The sequence below is a fragment of the Podarcis muralis genome, chromosome 8, assembly GCF_964188315.1.
Source record: "Podarcis muralis chromosome 8, rPodMur119.hap1.1, whole genome shotgun sequence".
In the NCBI taxonomy this organism is placed as follows: Eukaryota; Metazoa; Chordata; class Lepidosauria; order Squamata; family Lacertidae; genus Podarcis; species Podarcis muralis.
In genome coordinates, this window is record NC_135662.1 from 29,782,655 (window position 1) to 29,803,046 (window position 20,392).

Here is a 20,392-nt window from a genome sequence, read left to right on the forward strand (position 1 = left end):
AATAGGAAATCAGTCCAGGTGGTCTGCCACTGTTTTATTTCTTATACAGTACTTCTTATACTGCTTGCCCACGTAGAGGTTTACAAACAGTTTTCTATGCTTCATAATCTCCTTAGCATTGTCACTGTTGTAGAACTAGGCCCGTGTTCTGGTAAAGCTAAAACTTCTGAATGGTTCTATGTGGGGCTATCCTATATGACATTTTGCAGTTGTCCAGATTACAAAGGTACCTGATAGATTCCCTGAGTTAACAGGGAGATATGTAACCCTGTGAAGTCTATGCTTTAAATGTATTCTCTGCTGCCCAGTGGAATACAGTATGAAGTGTATGCAAGGCTTATTATTAATCATTATCAGTATTTACCTTGTCCAATTTTACATAACAATTGTGATTTGGCTGAGAAAGCGTGGAGAAATGTTGCATTGCCCAACAGGTTGACAGGAGGATGTATCTTTTGATGTCTTATCATCTCCCTTAAAATTGTATTCGGCCACTTCCAAACTGTTGCCATTTTGCAGGTAGGATTGAGTCTCATCCTATGAAATGCAGATGGCACTAATTAAATGGATTTGGCACACTGGTACAACAAACCCACGTAAACAATTTTTTTGGACTTTTGCGGTAAGGAAAGTGATGGGAAAATGTACTGGAAAGTGTGGAAATCGCTTGACATGATGTTGTATAAGCTCACTGCAAACAAATTGGAATGAATGCTCTGATAAACAGGTATTGTAAAAGTGACCTTAGCTTGGATTCTTCCTTCTGCAGTCTTAACACCACCACTAATGCAAGCCATGATCAAGGATATGTTTCTGTCTCAGGTGTCTCTCTTTCTTGATTATGGTTGACATGGAAATTTTCAACACAGGTGTTTTGGCTCCTTAATTGGTGGATGTACCAGTGATGGAACCAGTGGCTGCAGTTCTGTGAGTGTTTGTAGGCAATGGGATAATAAGTGGTGACCTACAGTTTAAACCTGTTCAAAAGTATATATATTTGTCATTTTTCATGTTCCCTGTCGAAATATAGCAGCCTGAGAACTGTGCTGCATGCTTGGAAATGTTTTTGGCTGTACAGTGAAGGACACATGCTAGTTTAACCCAATATCTGTTAGAGAAGAGAGCTTGATAGGGTAAAGTAGAAATGGGAACCTGTGGCCCTTTGATGTTGTTAGACAGTGTGAACCATGTGATTAATAGTAAAGAAATTTAACTGCTGAGCCAAATTCAAGGTGCCCTAAACAACTTGGGGTCTGGTTCCCTGTAGGAATATCTTTTCTCATATAGACCCGCCTGTGTGTTAAGATCTTTAAGGGAGACCCTCTTTCCTGTGCTGCAAGCAGCCATATCGTAGGTGCTGGCTCCCGGGCACCCACAAATTTCAGTACCAAGGCCATGCACAATGCATGGCACCCAAGGCCCCGGGCACCCACAGTCTCAGGGCCAAGCTGGCACTCCTGCAGGCAGCTGAAATAAACCATGTGTCAATACAGTGCTACCTTGGTTTGCATACATCTTGGTTTGCATACGTTTTGGATTACAAACATGTGAAACTCGGAAGTGCATGTTCCGGTTTGCAACCTTTTATTGTTATTATTACGACCCGTTTCTTTTTATTACAAACAATTTTTGGGGGGGAGGCCCCATTGGCGAAAGCACGCCTTATTTACACCCTGTTTTGATTTACAAACGGACCTCCGGAACAGATTATGGTTGTAAACCAAGGTACCACTGTACAGAGGAAGGGCCTTCTCAGTGGTGGTGCCTTGACTGTGGAACTCACTCACCACTGAGGTGCAGCTGACACTGACTCTTCTGAGTTCCCTCTTCAGCTGAACACTCATTTGTTCACTCAGGCTTTCACAGAGCATTAGTCCCTGATCTTGATGGCTTAATATTGTATCATGTTTCCTCCTGGTGATTAAGTTGTAGCCATTTTAGTGCTATGCTTTTTGTTACGTTGTTGCCTTAGTTTTAATGTTCTATACTGTTGGATTCTTTGGAAATGAAAAGTAGATAGTAAATATTTTAAATAAATAAGTAACAGCCACTATAGTTAGTTCAAACAATTCAGCTTCATAATAGGTGGTTTGAAATTGGAATGTTTTGAAAATGACTACAGCTAGCATTCAAACACTGTTTCTAGTTTGGATAAAACAAAACAACTAAAAGGGGGAGGGGCATTTCAAACACCTCTAGGAAAAGAATTAGGGAGGTTGCAAACTCAGGAGAACACGTCTTTCAGGAAGTGCTAAATCATGGAGTAGCATTGCCTCTGAATGCAGCCCCATATCTAAAAACTGTATAATGCTTACTTAACAACATTGCTAAAGGTGTGGAATGGACAAGTTGAAACCACGTTGTATACTGACTACTCCAGAAAGGCTTTTCTCAAAGATCCAACTGTGTTGATGGTTAATGTGATATGTTTTTATAACTGTGATGGAGGCTGACAAACACTTGACACACGATAGTTGGCTTGTAATGCGAAGAGTTCTAACCTGTTGCTGATGCCACAAATAAACTCAGCTTGGTTAAGACAAGAAACATCAAAGACGTTTGCTGTGTATGACAAGAACACTTCTGTTCAGAAACATGCAGCATATGGAGAAGTATTATATTTCTTTTATATGGGGGAAGGAAGCTGTTGAGGAGTGCAGTTTTGCATTGTTAACATTTGGGCCTGAAAAATGCTTCACTGAGAATTTTAAAACCTGACTTTTTATCATCAGGTGATATGCATTGATATAATGTAAATAATAATAATCTGCTGGTAAAACCAAGAATGGTGTACAGTACTATGACTAATACTGGAAGTAGTTGTACTATAAACACATTGGTCTGAGGGTTAAAAAGTAACTGTGCTATGAAGCCAAAAGCTGCACCATCAGTTAATGTTACACATTTTTGAAACTCTGGCCAAAACTCTGGAGAAACTTTAAAACGCAAGACTATTACTGGCAATTTCCCAGCCTGGATACTGTACTTCTCTTCTGATATGCTGGGTCATAATTTGAAGGACTGGGAGCATGTTGCAAATCCGTGGTGTCCCTTCTCTCCTCTCATGCACCCAATCTCTCACTTTTCTTAGGCATTGTATGCTTTGATAGCCAATAAAGCAAATCATAGGTAGTGCTGACAGACAAACAATGGTCTGCAAACCTACTCCAAGCCATGGTTTTGAAGATTTAGTAGTAAAAAGGGTTTCCAGTTTTAGGTATCACAACAAACTACAGCTGGGGGAGGGGAATCTGAGGCTGGAGGAGAGAATGGACATGCAAGTGAAGGGAGTAGTGAGGAAAAAATGTAAAGGGCAATGGCATGTTCCTGTTTCTTAAAATTATGGTTTGAAAAATTACCTGAATTGAGCCATTGCCTTTTTCTTTTCTTTTTAAAGAAAAGTATGGAGCAGAGAGGAGCTGCTGTGTTGGTCCTATCAAATGAAAAGTACACAAGTTTACATAAATATGCCAGCTTTAATTGGCAAAAAGAATATGCAGTTACTGGGACTAACAGCCATATGTGTTGTTAGTATAAAAATGTATGTCCTTCCCTTCTGGTGACTATGCACCATTCTGGGGTAGCCAATGACGTGCCCTCCAGATGTTTTGAATGACAACTCCCATCCTATTCCAGTATGATTCAGGAATAATAGTAGCTGTAGTCCAAACACCTGGGGGCGCCATGTTGGCCAGCCCTGCTGTATATGCACAGAAGTGCCAGAAAGGTGCACCAGTCTCTTCCATTTATCCTTTCACTGTTTGTTTGTTTGTTTGTTTGTTTGTTTGTTTGTTTGTTTTTGCATGTGTAAACTATCTTTTTGTTTCTTGTAACTTTAAATATAGTATACTGTTTGGGCAGCAGAAGATTAATATTCCGTTATGTTGTATTTCATGCAACATGGAAGGGAGGAAGAATAGGCAGGGTAAGCTAAGTATAGCTAAATGTGACTTGTTTCTGGGTTGAGCTGACTGGCTAGCCTTTGAATTGTCAAGAGTTATGCAGGAAAACTGTTCCTTTTTTTGGCCCTTTTGGATGAAACTGTGCAATATATAGTAGTCAAGAGTTATGCAGGAAAACTGTTCCTTTTTTGGCCCTTTTGGATGAAACTGTGCAATATATAGTAGTAGTCATGTAATTTCCTGACCACAATAAAACCATTCACATTTCTCTTCTGGAGAAACTGATATTTGAGTGGAATATTAGTTCTTCATCTGCTGAATAGCAAAGCTATGAATTCTTTTTCTTTGTACTATTTTTTTTAATATAATGCTGATTTAGAAGAAGTGATGCTTATAATGGCATTCCTGATGCATTATTTCAGGTAGTGTTCTACAGCACAGCTATTTCCAGACACTTTGAATGATTAGGCTTAACTAGCATAGGTTATTTATAATAAGCAGGCATTGGCAAGGTGTGTGAGTAAATAAATAAATGCAAGGAGTAGCCTAGAATGTAATGATACATTAAAATTCAGAGCAGCACCTTTCCAAATATTGATAGAAGAATCTTTCTTACCTCATTGTGCTCCTCCGTGAATATTATTCTTGCTGAATAGATTGTGCAATATAATTCTTCTTTTTCAAATTGATTTATCCTCAGGCTAGCACAAAAAAAATGTTTAAGAGAACTTGAGGTTGGAGTTGTATGTTAAGAATACAAATCAATTACATTTGTTTTTAAATAGCCTTTTAGATGTTTGATATTTTAACAGCATGAGGTGTAGTCTGGCCCCTGTTGCTTCCAGTGATGGTGTGCTATTAAGCATATTTCAGACTTACGGGAAGGGTTTATTGGTGCTAGTAAAAGCTTTGAGGAAGAATTTGCACCCTAAGCATTCCTGTAAGTCTCCTTTTATTATCATTGTAAGTATTTCTAAAAAGGTTTTGCGTAATGTTTCTACATCCAGAAGTCTCCCATTCCATATATCTTGTCCTGCATCTCCAACTAGCTTCCTGATATATTTTTTTCATGGATGGTATCATTGTCATCTTAAATACGGTACATGCATGATTGAACTGCTTCTCCTAAGCCTCCTCCTCTTTGGCTACATTCAGACAATAATATTTTGGCCTAATAAGCTGAGGTATGAATGAGCCTTGTGCCCCTGCAGGAAAGCCAGGAAACAAACCAAGAAGTCTTCAGTTAACTACAGTTTCATGTGTATCCAAACTGAGAAGCCATGGTTAGCAGCTTGAGAGTAAGGTAGGATATCAAACCATGGTTTGAAGTTGGCTTCATATCCTGGCTTCTTCTGAAGCCATTAACTAGCTTCCCAGTTGCACATAGTGCAAAATTATGGTTAACTGGAGACTTCTTAATGTGGCTATTGGCTAGGGTCTATAGATATTATCTTCCCTGTTAACCAGTTATTAATTCTTCTTATGTCACCAGAGGCTAAAATAACCTTGGTGATTGGGAGCACCTATCACCAACTAGTGTAGCAACGATGTCCTGGAATTGGGCAGTCCTTATAGTTGGGTTACTGGGATGCACTCTTTGTGGGGCGGCCCTTGGAATTATTTCAGAAGCTGCAGCTAGTGCAGAAGATGGCAGTGAAGGTACCGAGTGGAGAGCTAAAAGTGCTCAAACAGGATAGCTGCTGTTAGCTACCAAGCAATGTTCAGAGTTTTGTTTCTGGTGTATAAAGCCCTAAACAACTCGGGACCAGAATACTTACTGTATTTTTCGCCCTATAGGACACACTTCCCCCCCTTCAAAAATGAAGGGGAAATGTGTGTGCGTCCTATGGGGCGAATGCAGGCTTTCGCTGAAGCCTGGAGAGCGAGGGGGGTCGGTGCACACCGACTCCTCTCGCTCTCCAGGCTTCAGGAAGCTATCTGCAAGCCGTGGGAGAGCTGTGCGACTTCGCGCAGCTCTCCCACAGCTAGCGGAGAGCTTGCCTGCACCCAGAAGCTTGGGGCGCGCTGAGCTCAGCACGCCCCAGGCTTCCGGCTTTGCGCAGCTCTCCGCTAGCCGTGGGAGAGCTGCCCAAGTCGCGCAGCTCTGCCACGGTTTGCGGCTAGCAGCCTGTTCTGGGGGCTGGGGTCGGGGGAAGCTCGGGCTTCCCCCGCCCCAGCCCGCACCTGGGGGGGGAAAATAATTTTTATTTATTTATTCCCCCCCCCCAAAAAACAACAACAACTAGGTTCGTCCTATGGGCCAGTGCGTCCTATGGGGCGAAAAATACGGTAAGATATTGCCTTCCCCTCCCTATGCAGACATGTTAGCGTGTTAAGATAATCAGAGAAATCCTTGCTAGTGGTACTACATTTTCTAAGCATGTCACTTGGGGTGGGGGAATGAAAAAGGGCCTTCTCTGTAGTGGTACCCACTCTTTGGAGCACTCTGTTACTGGCATTGCTCATTGCTGATTTTATGTATATTTTAATATTCACTTTTAAAACATTTAGTGTTTAATTTTATTTTGTAAGCCGTTTCAGGACCCCTGTATGGGAAGCCGTGTTTAAATAATTTTAATAAAATCTAGGTTTTGTTTCAGAATCCCCTCTCTATCTCCCCCACACACAGTCTCAGTCACCAAGTCATGCCACCAAGTGAGAGCCAGTGTGGTGTAGTGGTTAAGAGCAGTGGACTCGTAATCTGGTGAACCGGGTTCGATTCGCCGCTCCTCCACATGCACCTGCTGGGTGACCTTGGGCCAGTCACACTTCTCTGAAGTCTCTCAGCCCCACTCACCTCACAGAGTGTTTCTTGTGAGGGAGGAAGGGAAAGGAGAATGTTAGCCACTTTGAAACTCCTTAGGGTAGTGATAAAGCAGGATATCAAATCCAAACTCCTCCTCTTCTTCCTCATAGCATAGCAAAAACCAAAACAACAACAACAACAAAAACCCAGCAGCTGTTTTTTCAGACTCCACAAGATGTGTTCTGGTTATCTCTTGTCTTGGCTACTGCAAATTTCTGTCCTTCCCTTTATGCACCTTAGTCCTTTCATTTATGTCTAGAACTCTTCTACCCAAATCATTAATCTCGCCACTGAAGCTGGGCAGGGGATGGTGCATCCCATAATAGTACCACTTCAAATTAAGTCATGGATTGAAACTTAATTTGGTCTAATAAAGCAAGTTTTGCTACAGACTAGGCTTCTGTCGGCATAGTTATTGAATTACTGGAAATCCCTATCACGGGTCTGTGAAGAAGAGCAGATAAGTAGAGTTGAGTCATAGTGGGTTGCAGCAAAGCAAACTTACTTTATCTGTACCATTCTGCCTTGTAAGCCACCTACAGAGTCAGAGGCATCATGTGACAGACTGGAGAAGCAACTAGCACAATGGCAGCATAGAGTTGTTAAATTTTTTGACTTAGGAAGGGTCTCTGTGCAGAGCAATGAGTCTGAGAATATGTGTCAAACATGGAACATTGCATTTCTATTCTTTACCCAAGTCTAAAATTATAATTACCCATCCCCTTTCCTTACCCTTTATAAAGAGCAGGTTATCCAGACAAAATTGGAAGGCTGTGTAAAAAAAATCTGGTATTTGATACGTGGTAACTTGATGAGGGGATAGTAACACAAAGTTAATTGAACCTGTTGATTAGAATTTGAATCCAGTTTTGGATGAACCCCATACATGTTATTGCATGTGCAGATTGGGAGTGCTGTTCGTCTGTTCTCTTAAACTAAACTTGCAAAGGGGAAATTTCCATCACCCATAGGCCTGCAGCTTGGACTGTGAGAACTTGCTGCATCTCCTCAAATGCCTACACAGGCTTCAACAGACCTAACAAAAACTCCTGGCCATCACTTCTGCTGCATTTCATTTCATCACTCTTTTCTCTGCTGCCTTTATCCCTGTTTACGCACCATATACAGTATTACCCATTATTGTTACCCATATTATCACTCCCCATGAATTCAGCAGATGTGAAGTCTTCTGCATTCCTTAGCAGACCCATCCATTTGGGACATTGTGGGAGATTTTCAGTACACCACCTTACCCCCCTCCCACAAACTCTTTTAAAAGGGTGTAAGATGTTAATCGTCCAAAGGCCTGACTGAAGAGGGAACATTTTTGCCTGGCACCTAAAGGTGTATAATGAAGGTGCCAGCCAAACCTTCTTGGGAAGAGCATTCCACAAACAGGGAGCCACTGCAGAAAAGGCCCGTTATGATGTTGCCACCCTCTAAACCTCTCGTAGAGTAAGCAGATGAAGGAGGGCCTCAGATGATGAATGCAGGGTCTGGGTTGGTTCATATGGCAAGAAGCCGCCCTTGAGGTATTGTGGTCCTGAGCCATTTAAGGCTTTATAGGTAAAAAGCAACAACCCAGGACTTTGAATTGGGCTTGGAAACTAATTGGCAGCCAATGCAGTTGGACCAGGACTAGTGTAATATGCTCAAGCCATCATGCCCCAGTAAGCAGCCTAGCCACCAAATTCTGCACCATGGTTGGACAGCTGACCTATGCACATACATGTCAGGTACGTGCCGTGCACACAGTGGTTCTCTGAATTGTCCCAGAATTAGTATTTGATTTCTTCAGGATAATTGGTTAAAAATCAACTTTCAAAACAGGAAATCTCATCTGTCTTTCAAACATGACCTTTATTACTAAAGTGAAAAGTATACTTGTTTACAATTGTTGGTTGTGTTGTGTTGTGAGCTTTTTGCTTTGCAAAACACAGGGGAAACATATTTTCTTGGCAATATGTCATTTGGCTGCATGTCGAGAAGTATAATATGACTAATGCTTTCAGCTTGGATACCATTTGTGTTCTTAAAGTAATCATTCTGGTTTTACTCTTGAAACAAGTGCCAGAAGGCTTTCCAAGGAAACTACAAAATGGGAAATGTGTTTAAATATTTTGCCTCTAATCATTTTAAGTGTGTGCATGGGCTTGCACTGTAATTTTTCATTGTATTTTACAGTAACCTTAAACCAGCATAATTATTTTTACAGTTTTAAAAAAATAAACTGGCACTGGGCAACAACCAGCAGTCTTTCCCGATAATACCCATGTTGAACTCCGCTCCCCATCCATGTATTCAAACTACTATGCATCTGTTGCATTTATTTTGTTTTTTTATTATTGATAAACTTTCTTGGAAGCATCAAGATTTTAACCAAAACCTTCATGTTTCACAAAAGGTCTTCAGGACTGAAGCTGCACCTTTTTTTGCACAGGACTATTTTCACAGTGGGTGGCGCTGTGGTCTAAACCACTGAGCCTAGGGCTTGCCAATTGGAAGGTCGGCAGTTCGAATCCCCACGACGGGGTGAGCTCCCGTTGCTCAGTCCCTGCTCCTGCCAATCTAGCAGTTCAAAAGCACATCAAAGTGCAAGTAGATAAATAGGTACCACTTCGGCGGGAAGGTAAAAGGCGTTTCCATGTGCTGCTCTGGTTTCACCAGAAGCAGCTTAGTCATGCTGGCCACATGACCCAGAAAAACTGTCTGCGGACAAATGTCGGCTCCCTTGGCCAGAAAGCGAGATGAGCGCTGTAACCCCAGAGTCGTCCGTGACTGGACCTAACTAACGGTCAGGGGTCTTTTACCTTCCACACACACACACACATGGTCATAGTGTGGCTAGATGCAAGCAAAGTTGTACGAAGCTACCCATTTCTGTTTCAGTTACTCATTTTTCCAGTTTTAAATTCATTTCAGTACATTTCCACGTCAGTTTGTGATTTTTTATTTATTAAAAAAAATAACAGAATTAGTTCCTAATATAACATTTTCTGAGAGCAGTTTCCCCTAATATAACACATTTTATATGCTATTTTCACTAATATATTTGTTGTTTGTTTATTAATTCAATTTCTGTCCCAGCCTTCCTCCCCAAGAGGCCAGAGTAGCAAACAACAAAGCAGTAAAACATGACAACTGCAATTTAAAATAAGTTTGGACACTTAAGCACATCCAAGAATATGTAAGTCATGCTCGAGGCGGCTTGCAGCATGCGTAATTACAAACATTAACAAAAACCATCGTAGGCAATAAATGAAACATCAGAAAGTACACATATTGAACAATTTCCACATAAATCATAATAAGATACAAAATAAAAATACAAAAAATAATAAGTAACATTCACAAACCATCCCACCTCAACAATACCCTAGCCCAAGAGTCTCTTCAGCCTCAGCTTTGGTAGCTGGAGTTAGCCCAGGTGGGGAAAGGCCTGCAAGGCAGAGAGCAAGTCTTCCAGGATTCACAGCCAAGATGGTCCTGCTGTGAGAGCACGCTGGGTCTTCCTTCCTCTGTGTCAAGGGTGGGAAAACCTGTGGCCCTCCAGAGGTTGTTGGACTCGGCTCCCATCAGCTTCAGCCAGGATGACCATTGGTCAGGAATGATAGAAGCTGAGGTCTAATAAGCATCTGGAAGACCACAAGTTCCCCTCCCCTGACGCACAGAGCAAGGTAGTTCTAGAACTGAGGCTGGGTGCTACCCACCAAGAGCACCTTTCTGTTTGCCCTTGCTGCTCTTATTTGATATGTGGATGGCCCTCTCAATGGGGCGCCCATGACAATTTGCAGATATCTCTAGTAAAGGAAATGAAGAGGTTTCTGTCTGAAGCCTGCGAAGCAAAGTGGTTGGTCATGTGAGTCGGAGCTGCTAAATAGAATTGGATGCCTGGAGGCTATGTCTGCCCCCTCTTTTTAAAATGATGCAAATGAATTGCAAGAAATCTAATAATCCCTTTTAATTTTTCAGGCAACCAGCATAAAGCGTGAAATGACCTTCGCAGCATTTCAGCAGGAGGAGCTAAAAAGTGATCTGAATCAAAAACTGTCAGACCAACATTTTTTTCTGTTGGCGATGAAGGAAGAGGATTCGAAAACAGCAGACACCAAAAAACCTGGCAGAGTCCATGAGCACGAGAAAGAAAGCACCCGCTCCATCTGCCTTCTCGAGCAGAAACGCAAAGTTGTATCTTCAAATATTGATGTGCCTCCTGCAAGGTAGGGAAGCCTGAAAAGCAGGAAAGGGTGGCAAAATGACTAGCCTTCCAAGTTCAGCAAGTTGGGTTTTTCTGATATAAACTATATAGCGCATCCTACAGGTTGAATATGTGTGTGTGTGTGTTGTGGAGGTTAGTGGTCATTGTTCAATATGGACCACTTGGGTTATAAGATTCACTGGGCAGCCTTGGGCCTGTTGCTACTACTCCAGTCCTGTCATTGTAAAATAGGTATCAATAATAGTAAATTATGAGACGCTGGTGGCGCTGTGGGTAAAAGACTCAGCGCCTAGGGCTTGCCGATCGAAAGGTCGGTGGTTCGAATCCCCACGGCGGGGTGCGCTCCCGTTGCTCGGTCCCAGCGCCTGCCAACCTAGCAGTTCGAAAGCACCCCCAAGTGCAAGTAGATAAATAGGGACCGCTTACTGGCGGGAAGGTAAACGGCGTTTCCGTGTGCTGCGCTGGCTCGCCAGATGCAGCTTTCTCACGCTGGCCACGTGACCCGGAAGTGTCTCCGGACAGTGCTGGCCCCTGGCCTCTTAAGTGAGATGGGCGCACAACCCCAGAGTCTGGCAAGACTGGCCCGTACGGGCAGGGGTACCTTTACCTTTACTTTAATAGTAAATTGTTTAAAATGAAATATAAACTACGTGAGCAATGCCAGCAAGGAATATACTAAAGCAGAGATCCTTCCACACATATGACAGGTGAGACAATTTCATAGCCGTGCTGGTGTAAGTTCTGATCCAAAACATCAGGAGGGCCCCAGGTTAGGTAAGGCTGTCCTAAACTATACTCAGAGGCCTGATTCAGCTATAATAATTTCAGTCTGGTTTAGTCTGATAAACCATGATTTCATTAAATGAAGAATGAGCATTGTGCCTTTGCTTCCGTCTTCCCTTCTTTGTCATGCTGCAGTGGAATAGAATAGAAACTGAATTTGAAGGATGGGTATAAAACCAAGAGGCAGAGCAATCAAGCCCCAACCCCTGTGGGCAGTGTTAGAAAGCTAGGAGCTAAATGACACCCTAAACCTAGGTTATGGGCGCAACAACGGAATGGCTAGGTGTGCTTTTTTAATAACAAGAATACAAAGCTGAAAATGAATGAACTGCAGCTAAAGTATTATGTTCATTTTTCACATGGTCCAGTCCTTCCCCTGCCCACCCTCCCTAATATTCTTAAGAGGGATCTTCTCCAGTATTCAAAGAGTAGTTGGAAGTGGGGAGGCAGAAAAAAGGTCCTCCGTTCCTTCCGCTCTGCAGTTTTAATCTGAAATCTTAGGTGCAGTACTGCTCCCAGAGCTCAGCAACTGCTTGCACTAATGAAATTCCCTGCCACAAATACACCTAGAACAATTAGAGTTTCGAACACTGCCTGGGGGAGGGGTTGGATGGAGCCAGTCACCCCTGACTTGCCCCTTGGCCACAGATCAGCCATGTGGGCAGGAAGCCTGCTACTGGTATACCTGACAGTGGAAAACTGCAAAATGGGAGGCATTCTGGGGAGGGGGGCAGAGCGGGGCTGAACAGTCTGAGATTCAATGGGTAGTGAGCCTAACTCAAGCTGTTGCTGGCCAGTGTCAGACTCGATCCATACAGGATTACTGCAACAGCCTGGAGGATCAGCCCCAATCATTCTCCTGTTCCTTCCACCATAGCCACCATAAGTGGCTGGGCTGTGGACTCAGCAGTGGCTCTGCAAAGTCCCTGCAGTGGCAGGTGGGGTTTGGGTTTCAGATTTCATTCTAGTGCGGTACATAGGAAATCAGTGCTGGCAGCCTTCTTGGAGTCATTACAAAATACCGGTACCTAGATTCTGGAACACCTTAAATACTCTTGATTTTCCGAATGACACTGTTCCCCCCCCCCTTGCTGACTGCTGCAAGTTTCATTCAGGAGACTTCTCTTTCCCTCACTTATCCTCAATGGCAGGACTGTGTGTTTTCTCCCATTTCCCTCCTTCCTTCTCCTTCTCTCCCTCAGTGCTTGCCTTGGGGCATTAACAAAAGACTCATAAAGTGTATTTACCAAAAGTGTGCTTGCATTATTATGGAAACCATTCTGTGTAATACAAACCTTCCCCAGAGTTTGAGGTAGTTGGCACCCATGATTTTGTTCTGGTCACTTACTGGACTTCCTGTGGAAATTTGTTGGAAGTTATGGCACTGGGTTGTAGCTTTGATTCTGCCTCCATCCACTCTCAGTTTATTAGACCTCTTGGGAAAGCTTTAGAATTTGATACCCTGAACCCCTTCACTAATTGCTTGGTGCTGCAGCCATTAGGGAGCTTATAATGAAATAGCAAAATGAAATAAGGAAGAAAGGGAGCTAAAGGCATAAGGAAAGGTAAGACTCTTTTTTTATATTTATATATGTGGTGCTGTTGAATGGGCATCGTAAGAACAGGGGTAGTAATGTCTATTTCTTCAGGGCAAGTCCATACAGTAACTACAATGATGCTGAATAAAAATGGGATATTAACTAAAGAGCCCCAACTGCAATTTTGTGGGAAATTACAGAAAGCAAAGGACATACACTAAATGGTTGTTGTTTATTGAAAGGGGATAGATTTGTTTGTTTTTAAAATGGTCAAGACCATAATCTAGCTGTGTAGATATAATCTGCCATATTATCAATTGTGGCAACTTTTAATGCCATCAAATCCAAACTCCTCCTCCTCCTCTTCTTCTTCTTCTTCTTCTTCTTCTTCTTCTTCTTCTTCTTCTTCTTCTAGTTACCCCTCTGGTCCCTTGACAATAGAAGGGAACCTTGAGAGCAGCAAATCATGAGCTAGGCAATCACACCTGCAGTCACTGTTGTCTAATACAATGACAGGGAGCATCAAAGCTGAAGTGCCCCAGGTGCTCGTTTTCAGGCTAGTATGCCATGGCTTATTAAATTTGAATCAAGCTGTACCCTAAACCTCATAAAAGATTGCAGCAGATGTAATAACCAGACAACATCATGGCTCACATTCTCCTTGCTAACATTGCCCAATAATATCCTTGGTAGCTTAGCATGATAAAAGTCTTTTCAGACATAGGACTCAAGTTTAACTCCAATGTGGTATTTACTATTAGTGTATTTTTTATACTTTTAGTGAATTTATATTTTTGCTCTCTTTTTCTGCTGCTTCTACAGCCTAAGACAAGACTTTTGCATGCTGGCTCCTGCTACACAAATGCCCTCTGGCATCCCTTTCATTTTTCAGCCCCCCCCCGACTTTTTTGCACCCCAGTTCCATTGACAAAGCACACAAAAGGGGAATAGCATTTTTATCAAAATGGTGGTAGCCACAGCATGCCTTAATTGAGCTTGTGTGAGCCACCAGTTGAAGCTCAGTGGTCTTGTACAAAGGCACAAACACAGTGGTGTTTTAAATGTGTATCTCTCAGGTTCATATCACTCCAGGACTCAATGCACCTAGGCCATGCCTGATGGTGGTTTTTTTGGTTTGGTTTTGTTTGTTTTTTTTGCATATCAGCCCATGAACAGAAGGATTTGTTTGAATCTGTGATGTGTCTTGTTGAATTTGCTTTTTGACACTCCTACACAAAACCTATTTTTCTCTTTGGGTATTTGCTTCTTAAAATGTAGGTGAAATATTTGTGGGTGAATAAAAATAAGACCGTTTTCTCATCTACAAATATATGAATATAACAGAACTTGACAGAAAATTCTGCAATATAAAAATAATATCCATCAAGTGGGGTGTGTTTTTTTTAAAACAGATTTTAAAAATTCCTACATGTTTTAGGAATATCTTAGGATAGCCATGACTAACTCAAGTCTACAGGGTATGTCTTAGTTGGAAACAATCCATTGTCTTCATTCTGGTGTTAGCTTAGGAGTATATTAACATGCACAATTAATAAAAATAAATTAAAACAGCTTGAGTATATTAACATGCACAATTAATAAAAATAACTATTATTTACATTCTTTGTTTAATTCTAGTGACACAGCAGTGCTTAATTGTGTGCTTAACCTTATTAATTCCATTGGCCCTAAATTTATCTAGATTGTGCCTATAACCTCGGAGTTTATGTGGAACCAACACAATCAAGTCACCATGAAATACAGCATAAAAGCATGTTTGCATCACAGCCACTAGGTGTCACTAGAGAGTGCTTGCAGCCTTGATATAGGAAAATGGATGAGAATTGTCCCACGCGATTAAAAAAACAAACTCAAATATTGTTTAATATAATTGTATTATTTACGAGGTTGAATTTGCAGTCTTTTGAGTTTCAAAATTCTTTACAAAGATAATGAATAAGAATAAGGGTGCTGCATAGAATAGGATGGCGATCCTGACTAACATCATCTTAGCAAAACAAACACTCTTAATTTTTATTTAGTTTTACTAAATGATATTAAAAATGCATCAGCGCTTCTGGACAATAGTTAAGGTTAATGCTGCTATTTCTTTGGCACTTTTGAATTACTTCAAAGTGGGGATCACTTTGTTGAAGGTCAAAATACTCACCTTGGTGAAAATCAAATGTATTAGTTGTCAAAAAATGCATTTGCCTCAATTCCTTGCATGGCTCAGAGCATGGGTAGGCAAACTAAGGCCCGGGGGCCGGATCCGGCCCAATCGCCTTCTAAATCCGGCCCGTGGATGATCCAGGAATCAGTATGTTTTTACATGAGTAGAATGTGTCCTTTTATTTAAAATGCATCTCTGGGTTATTTGTGGGGCATAGGAATTCGTTCATCCCCCCCCCCCCAAAAAAAAATATATAGTCTGGCCCTCCACAAGGTCTGAAGGACAGTGGACCGGCCCCCTGCTGAAAAAGTTTGCTGACTCCTGGCTCCTCTCCCATATAAGAGAGGAGTCGGTCAATTTCAAAAATGAATTGTACTTGACAAATTGTCTCAGAATGAAATTCTGCTTATTCTTGTATTCCTCAGTGATGATGCTGTTGGCCGTCCTTTCTCTTTGATCTGAAGCCCAAAGGGACTGGCCCATTAAGTTCCAATTAGGAACAGGCATATCACCAACTCTCTTTAATTTATTTATCCGTGTGTTTATAATCTGCATATTAATTAAGAAACATGTAGCAAGGTGGATTGCAGCATATAAAATTAAAGTGAACAAAGATATCCATAACAATATCAATTTTAAAAATCCATAAATGCTGATGGGTTTAAAAGAGAAAATTCAAATTGCAAATGCGTACCTAAACAATATAGTTTTCAAATGACATCTCAAAGGAGGGAGAGAACTTCCTGCCCAAAGTTCTGCTAGGAGGGAGTTCCACAGGGCAGCGCCTGTCAAACTAAAGGTTTCGTCTCTTGTGAAGGCCAGCCAAACTTCAGAGGCATGAGAACCACCAGAGGTGCCCCTCTCAAGGGATCTTGGTGATTCAGGTGAGTCGAATCTAAGTATAGCTTAGTTGGATACCACCCTTTATTTCTGGAACTGGCTCTGGAGCAGCCATGCAATGGAACGTGGCATAGATCCTGCTAATTGGCAAGGAAGCAGTGCTATGCGTCCCCAAGAGAAATATGAGTAAGGGTTGCAAGACGAAATGTGCATTTCTGGCTGGCCAGTGTACAACAGAGCTGTTAAGTTTACTTTCAGAACGGTTGGTCCCAATTGTCTGCACAGTTAAATCAGTCACCTAGAGAGTTGTATTGTGACTAGATTTGTCTGCTTCACCTAGACAGGTTAGATAACATTCATTGTCAAGCACTAATTACTGATATGGAAATAAGAGTGAGCACCTGTGTAGAAAGGAACTGATATGAATTATGCACAGTGCTGATGATATCTGCAATTACCAAAGCAAAACTAACTCATGACAATACAGCACTTAATGCCATTAGATACTATGCTGTGTTAAATATGCACAAGCCCCTTCAAAACGTTCAGGTGCTGTTCAGGGACATAAGAAACGAGTAAGTGTAATAATCTGTCTAAAAGAAGTCAGACGCTTAGTATCCCATGAACCATGCTTGTGGAAAAACTAAAGCAATGAATTGTGTTCTGGCACCACATCTACAGTGCAGGTATAATACATACATAACACGACTCACACTGAAAGCTTCAGATCTGCTTCAAGACTGTAGTTCAGCTGCAATTCATCTCGCTGGATTTTATCCAAGTCTGCAGTCTGACTTTGTTGCAATTCATCCTTGTTTCAGATAAGTGTGTGGTTTAAGAAAAATAGTGAATTCACATATGTTGCTTATAAATAGGTAGCCTCCCACTGATTTCTCCAAAATCAGGGGAAAGAAAGAAAAAGGAAACTATTTAGCTCAATTAGGGTTTGTCAGATCACTAGTTTGTTTGAGCATCTTTAATCCTTTTATACTGTCTCCATAGGTAAAGGTAAAGGGACCCCTGACCATTAGGTCCAGTCGTGACCGACTCTGGGGTTGCTGCGCTCATCTCGCTTTATTGGCCGAGGGAGCCGGTGTCCAGCTTCCGGGTCATGTGGCTAGCATGACTAAGCCGCTTCTGGCGAACCAGAGCAGCACACGGAAACGCCGTTTACCTTCCTGCCGGAGCGGTACCTATTGATCTACTTGCACTTTGACGTGCTTTCAAACTGCTAGGTTGGCAGGAGCAGGGACTGAGCAATGGGAGCTCACCCCGTCGTGGGGATTCGAACTTCTGACCTTCTGATTGGCAAGTCCTAGTCTCTGTGGTTAAACCCACAGCGCCACCCCCGTCGCTGTCTCCATAGGTAGTCTCTCGCAATTACAAATTCAGTGGAAATCAGAGAGATGTATTAATACAAACTGAATCTCTGTATGTGTACACATATGGGGAACAGTTAAACCAGAAGCTACTGCTGGGCCCCGTTCCCATCATCCCCAGGCAGCATGACCAGTGGTCAGAAATTGCAGCTCTGTTTTAAATGTATTATTTATTTGGTTTATATAATGCCCTCAGAGCAGTGAGACATGATTTTTTCCAAAATTGCTATCAAATTTTAGTAGAGGAGAATACAACAAAAGAAACTGAGGAAAAGAGGGAGCAAGGATAACAAGCAGAGAAGAGAAAGGAAAGGAAGGTGTGAGGCTAAGCAGGAGCAAATAATATGTGTTAACATCTTCTAGTTTCAAGGCAGTGTATATTCCCAACCATCCTTTTAACGGATACTGAATGTTCAGAGTTGCATTTGCACACTACCCGGCATGTATGATGCACGAAAGAGACAGGAGACTGTAAAACAGTCAAGTTTTGGATCATTGCTAATGTAAGAAACAGAAAAGTGACTAGAGTAAAGGGCTTCAATCAGTGATGGAACCCAAACCCCCCCCCCCACTGTATTCTTTTTTAAAAAAGGTGAATTATTAGCCTGAGAAACAAATAGATGGATCGTTTTCGTAGTGTGTGTTCACTCTCCTGTCTTCTTTACACCATTCTAAATGGGCGATTGAATGAAAAATAGTCTAGATACTGCTTTTAAAGGAGATGGAGTGCTTAGCATGTGCATACATGAAGCCTCAGAGAATATGTCCTGTTATATTGAGATTTGTATCCTGCCAAACATGGAGCACTTAGCATGGCTAATTAACAGATAACAGTTCTAGTTCTATTTAAGCTAATGACTGAATGCACTGTTGTAAATGGTCAAGTCCAGTCAAAGGCAACCTATGGGGTTGCAGCGCTCATCTCGCTTTCAGGCTGAGGGAGCCGCCATTTGTCCACAGACAGCTTTCTGGGTCATGTGGCCAGCATGACTAAACCACTTCTGATACAATGGGACACCGTAATGGAAGCCAGAACACATGGAAACATCTTTTATCTTCCTGCCACAGTGGTACTTATTTATCTTCCATATTTTTTGCTCTATAAGACTCACTTTTTCCCTCCCAAAAAGTAAGGGGAAATGTGTGTGCGTCTTATGGAGCAAATGCAGGCTGCACAGCTATCCCAGAAACCAGAACAGCAAGAGGGATTGCTGCTTTCATTGCACAGCAACCCCTCTTGCTGTTCTGGCTTCTGACATTCAGAATATTTTTTTTCTTGTTTTCCTCCTCCAAAGACTAGGTGCTTCTTGTGGTCTGGTGCGTCTTATAGAGCAAAAAATACGGTACTTGCACTGGCATGCAAGTGTAAATGGTAATTGGGCATGCAAAGGTGCATTTGTACTGCTGCTGTCTCCTTTTGTCGTTTGTGTAAAAAGGATATGGGTAATGAGAAAGAAGAGCCTTGCTGAATCAGACCACCTAGTCTAGAACCCTGTTTCTCTCAGTAGGGAACCAGATGTTAACAAACGCAGGGAAGGGGCAGAGCAAAGAGGGGTGAGCATTGGTTGTTGTGAACAAGGAAAGTCCTTCAGTTACAGATTCCAACACCAGCTTCCATTAAGGAAAAGCCTGCTTCCATGATGGGCTTAATGACCTACAGCTGATCAGCCCCTCTTCTCTGCCTGGCAGCTGGCAAATTCCAGCAAGAGACTTGCCTCCATCTTAGGTTGAATGAGATCCAGCTGCTGGGCCTTCCTTCCCTTGAATCAGAGGACAGCACCAAGAAAGACCCGAGGTTGAAGGTGGGAAATGCAACCTGAGTAATCCTGTCTCCCTATGGCAAGCATGGCCAAATTTGGCCCTCCAGATGTTTTGGGACTACAGTTCCCATCATCCCTGACCACTGGTCCTGTTAGCTAGGGATGATGGGAGTTGTAGTCCCCAAACATCTGGAGGGCCAAGTTTGGCCATGCCTGCCCTAGGGGCATTTATTCAATACCATTTTTGTTGTGGTATTTTTTTTATTTTGTAAGCCACTTCAAGAGCCTCTCAGGGTTATAAAGCAAGTTATAAGCATTCTAAATGAAATTGGATGCATAGAGTGCTCTGTTATCCATCAAGATCATTTGGGTAACATTGGTAAGGCCTCTTGCTCTTTTCTCGGGTGTTCAGTAAGTATTCAGCTAGTATGTGGTGGGACAGTATTGCAGCAGCAGACTCTGGTCCTCCCCCCCCCCCCTTGTACATTCATTAGAAAATCTGTATGGAAGCTTACAGGTGCAGACGTACACACAGGGGCTCCCCACAAAGACTCTAAGGGACACATGTAGGGTTGGAAATGGAGCCTGTTGACCCACTCAAGTGTGCAGCCATCATTAACAAGCAAATGTCTGAATTAATGCCAGTATCTTGCAAGGTATGTGAAGTGGTTAATTATAAGTTGGTAATATGTTCCTTACATTATCACAATTGAGCAGGGGTGGCCGGGGGGGGGGGGAGAAGGAGATACATTCACACATTCATCTAGGGCAGGGGTTGCCAATGCAGTGCCCTCCAGATGTTGTTGGACTGCAACCCCCATCAGATCCAGCCAGCATGGGGGTCACTGGCCAGAGATGATGGAAGTTGTAGTTCAACATCTGGAGAGCCACTTACCTACCTACCTACTTACTTACTGCTTTATCTTGCCCATGGCAACCCAAAGTAGCTTACAACCAACCAACCAAACAGACAGAAACACACAGAGAGATAC

At 42.3% G+C, this 20,392-nt stretch overlaps 1 protein-coding gene across 2 annotated transcripts in view; it reads left to right on the forward strand.

Moving 5' to 3' along the window:
* ZNF704 (zinc finger protein 704) overlaps positions 1-20,392 on the forward strand; it is a 55,603-nt gene that overhangs the window by 2,086 nt on the left and 33,125 nt on the right. For both annotated transcript variants that reach the window (XM_028736619.2, XM_028736620.2), the window contains exon 2: positions 10,681-10,928. In XM_028736619.2, coding sequence (XP_028592452.2) covers positions 10,681-10,928 — 248 coding nt within the window. The remainder of the gene's footprint in view (positions 1-10,680; positions 10,929-20,392) is intronic.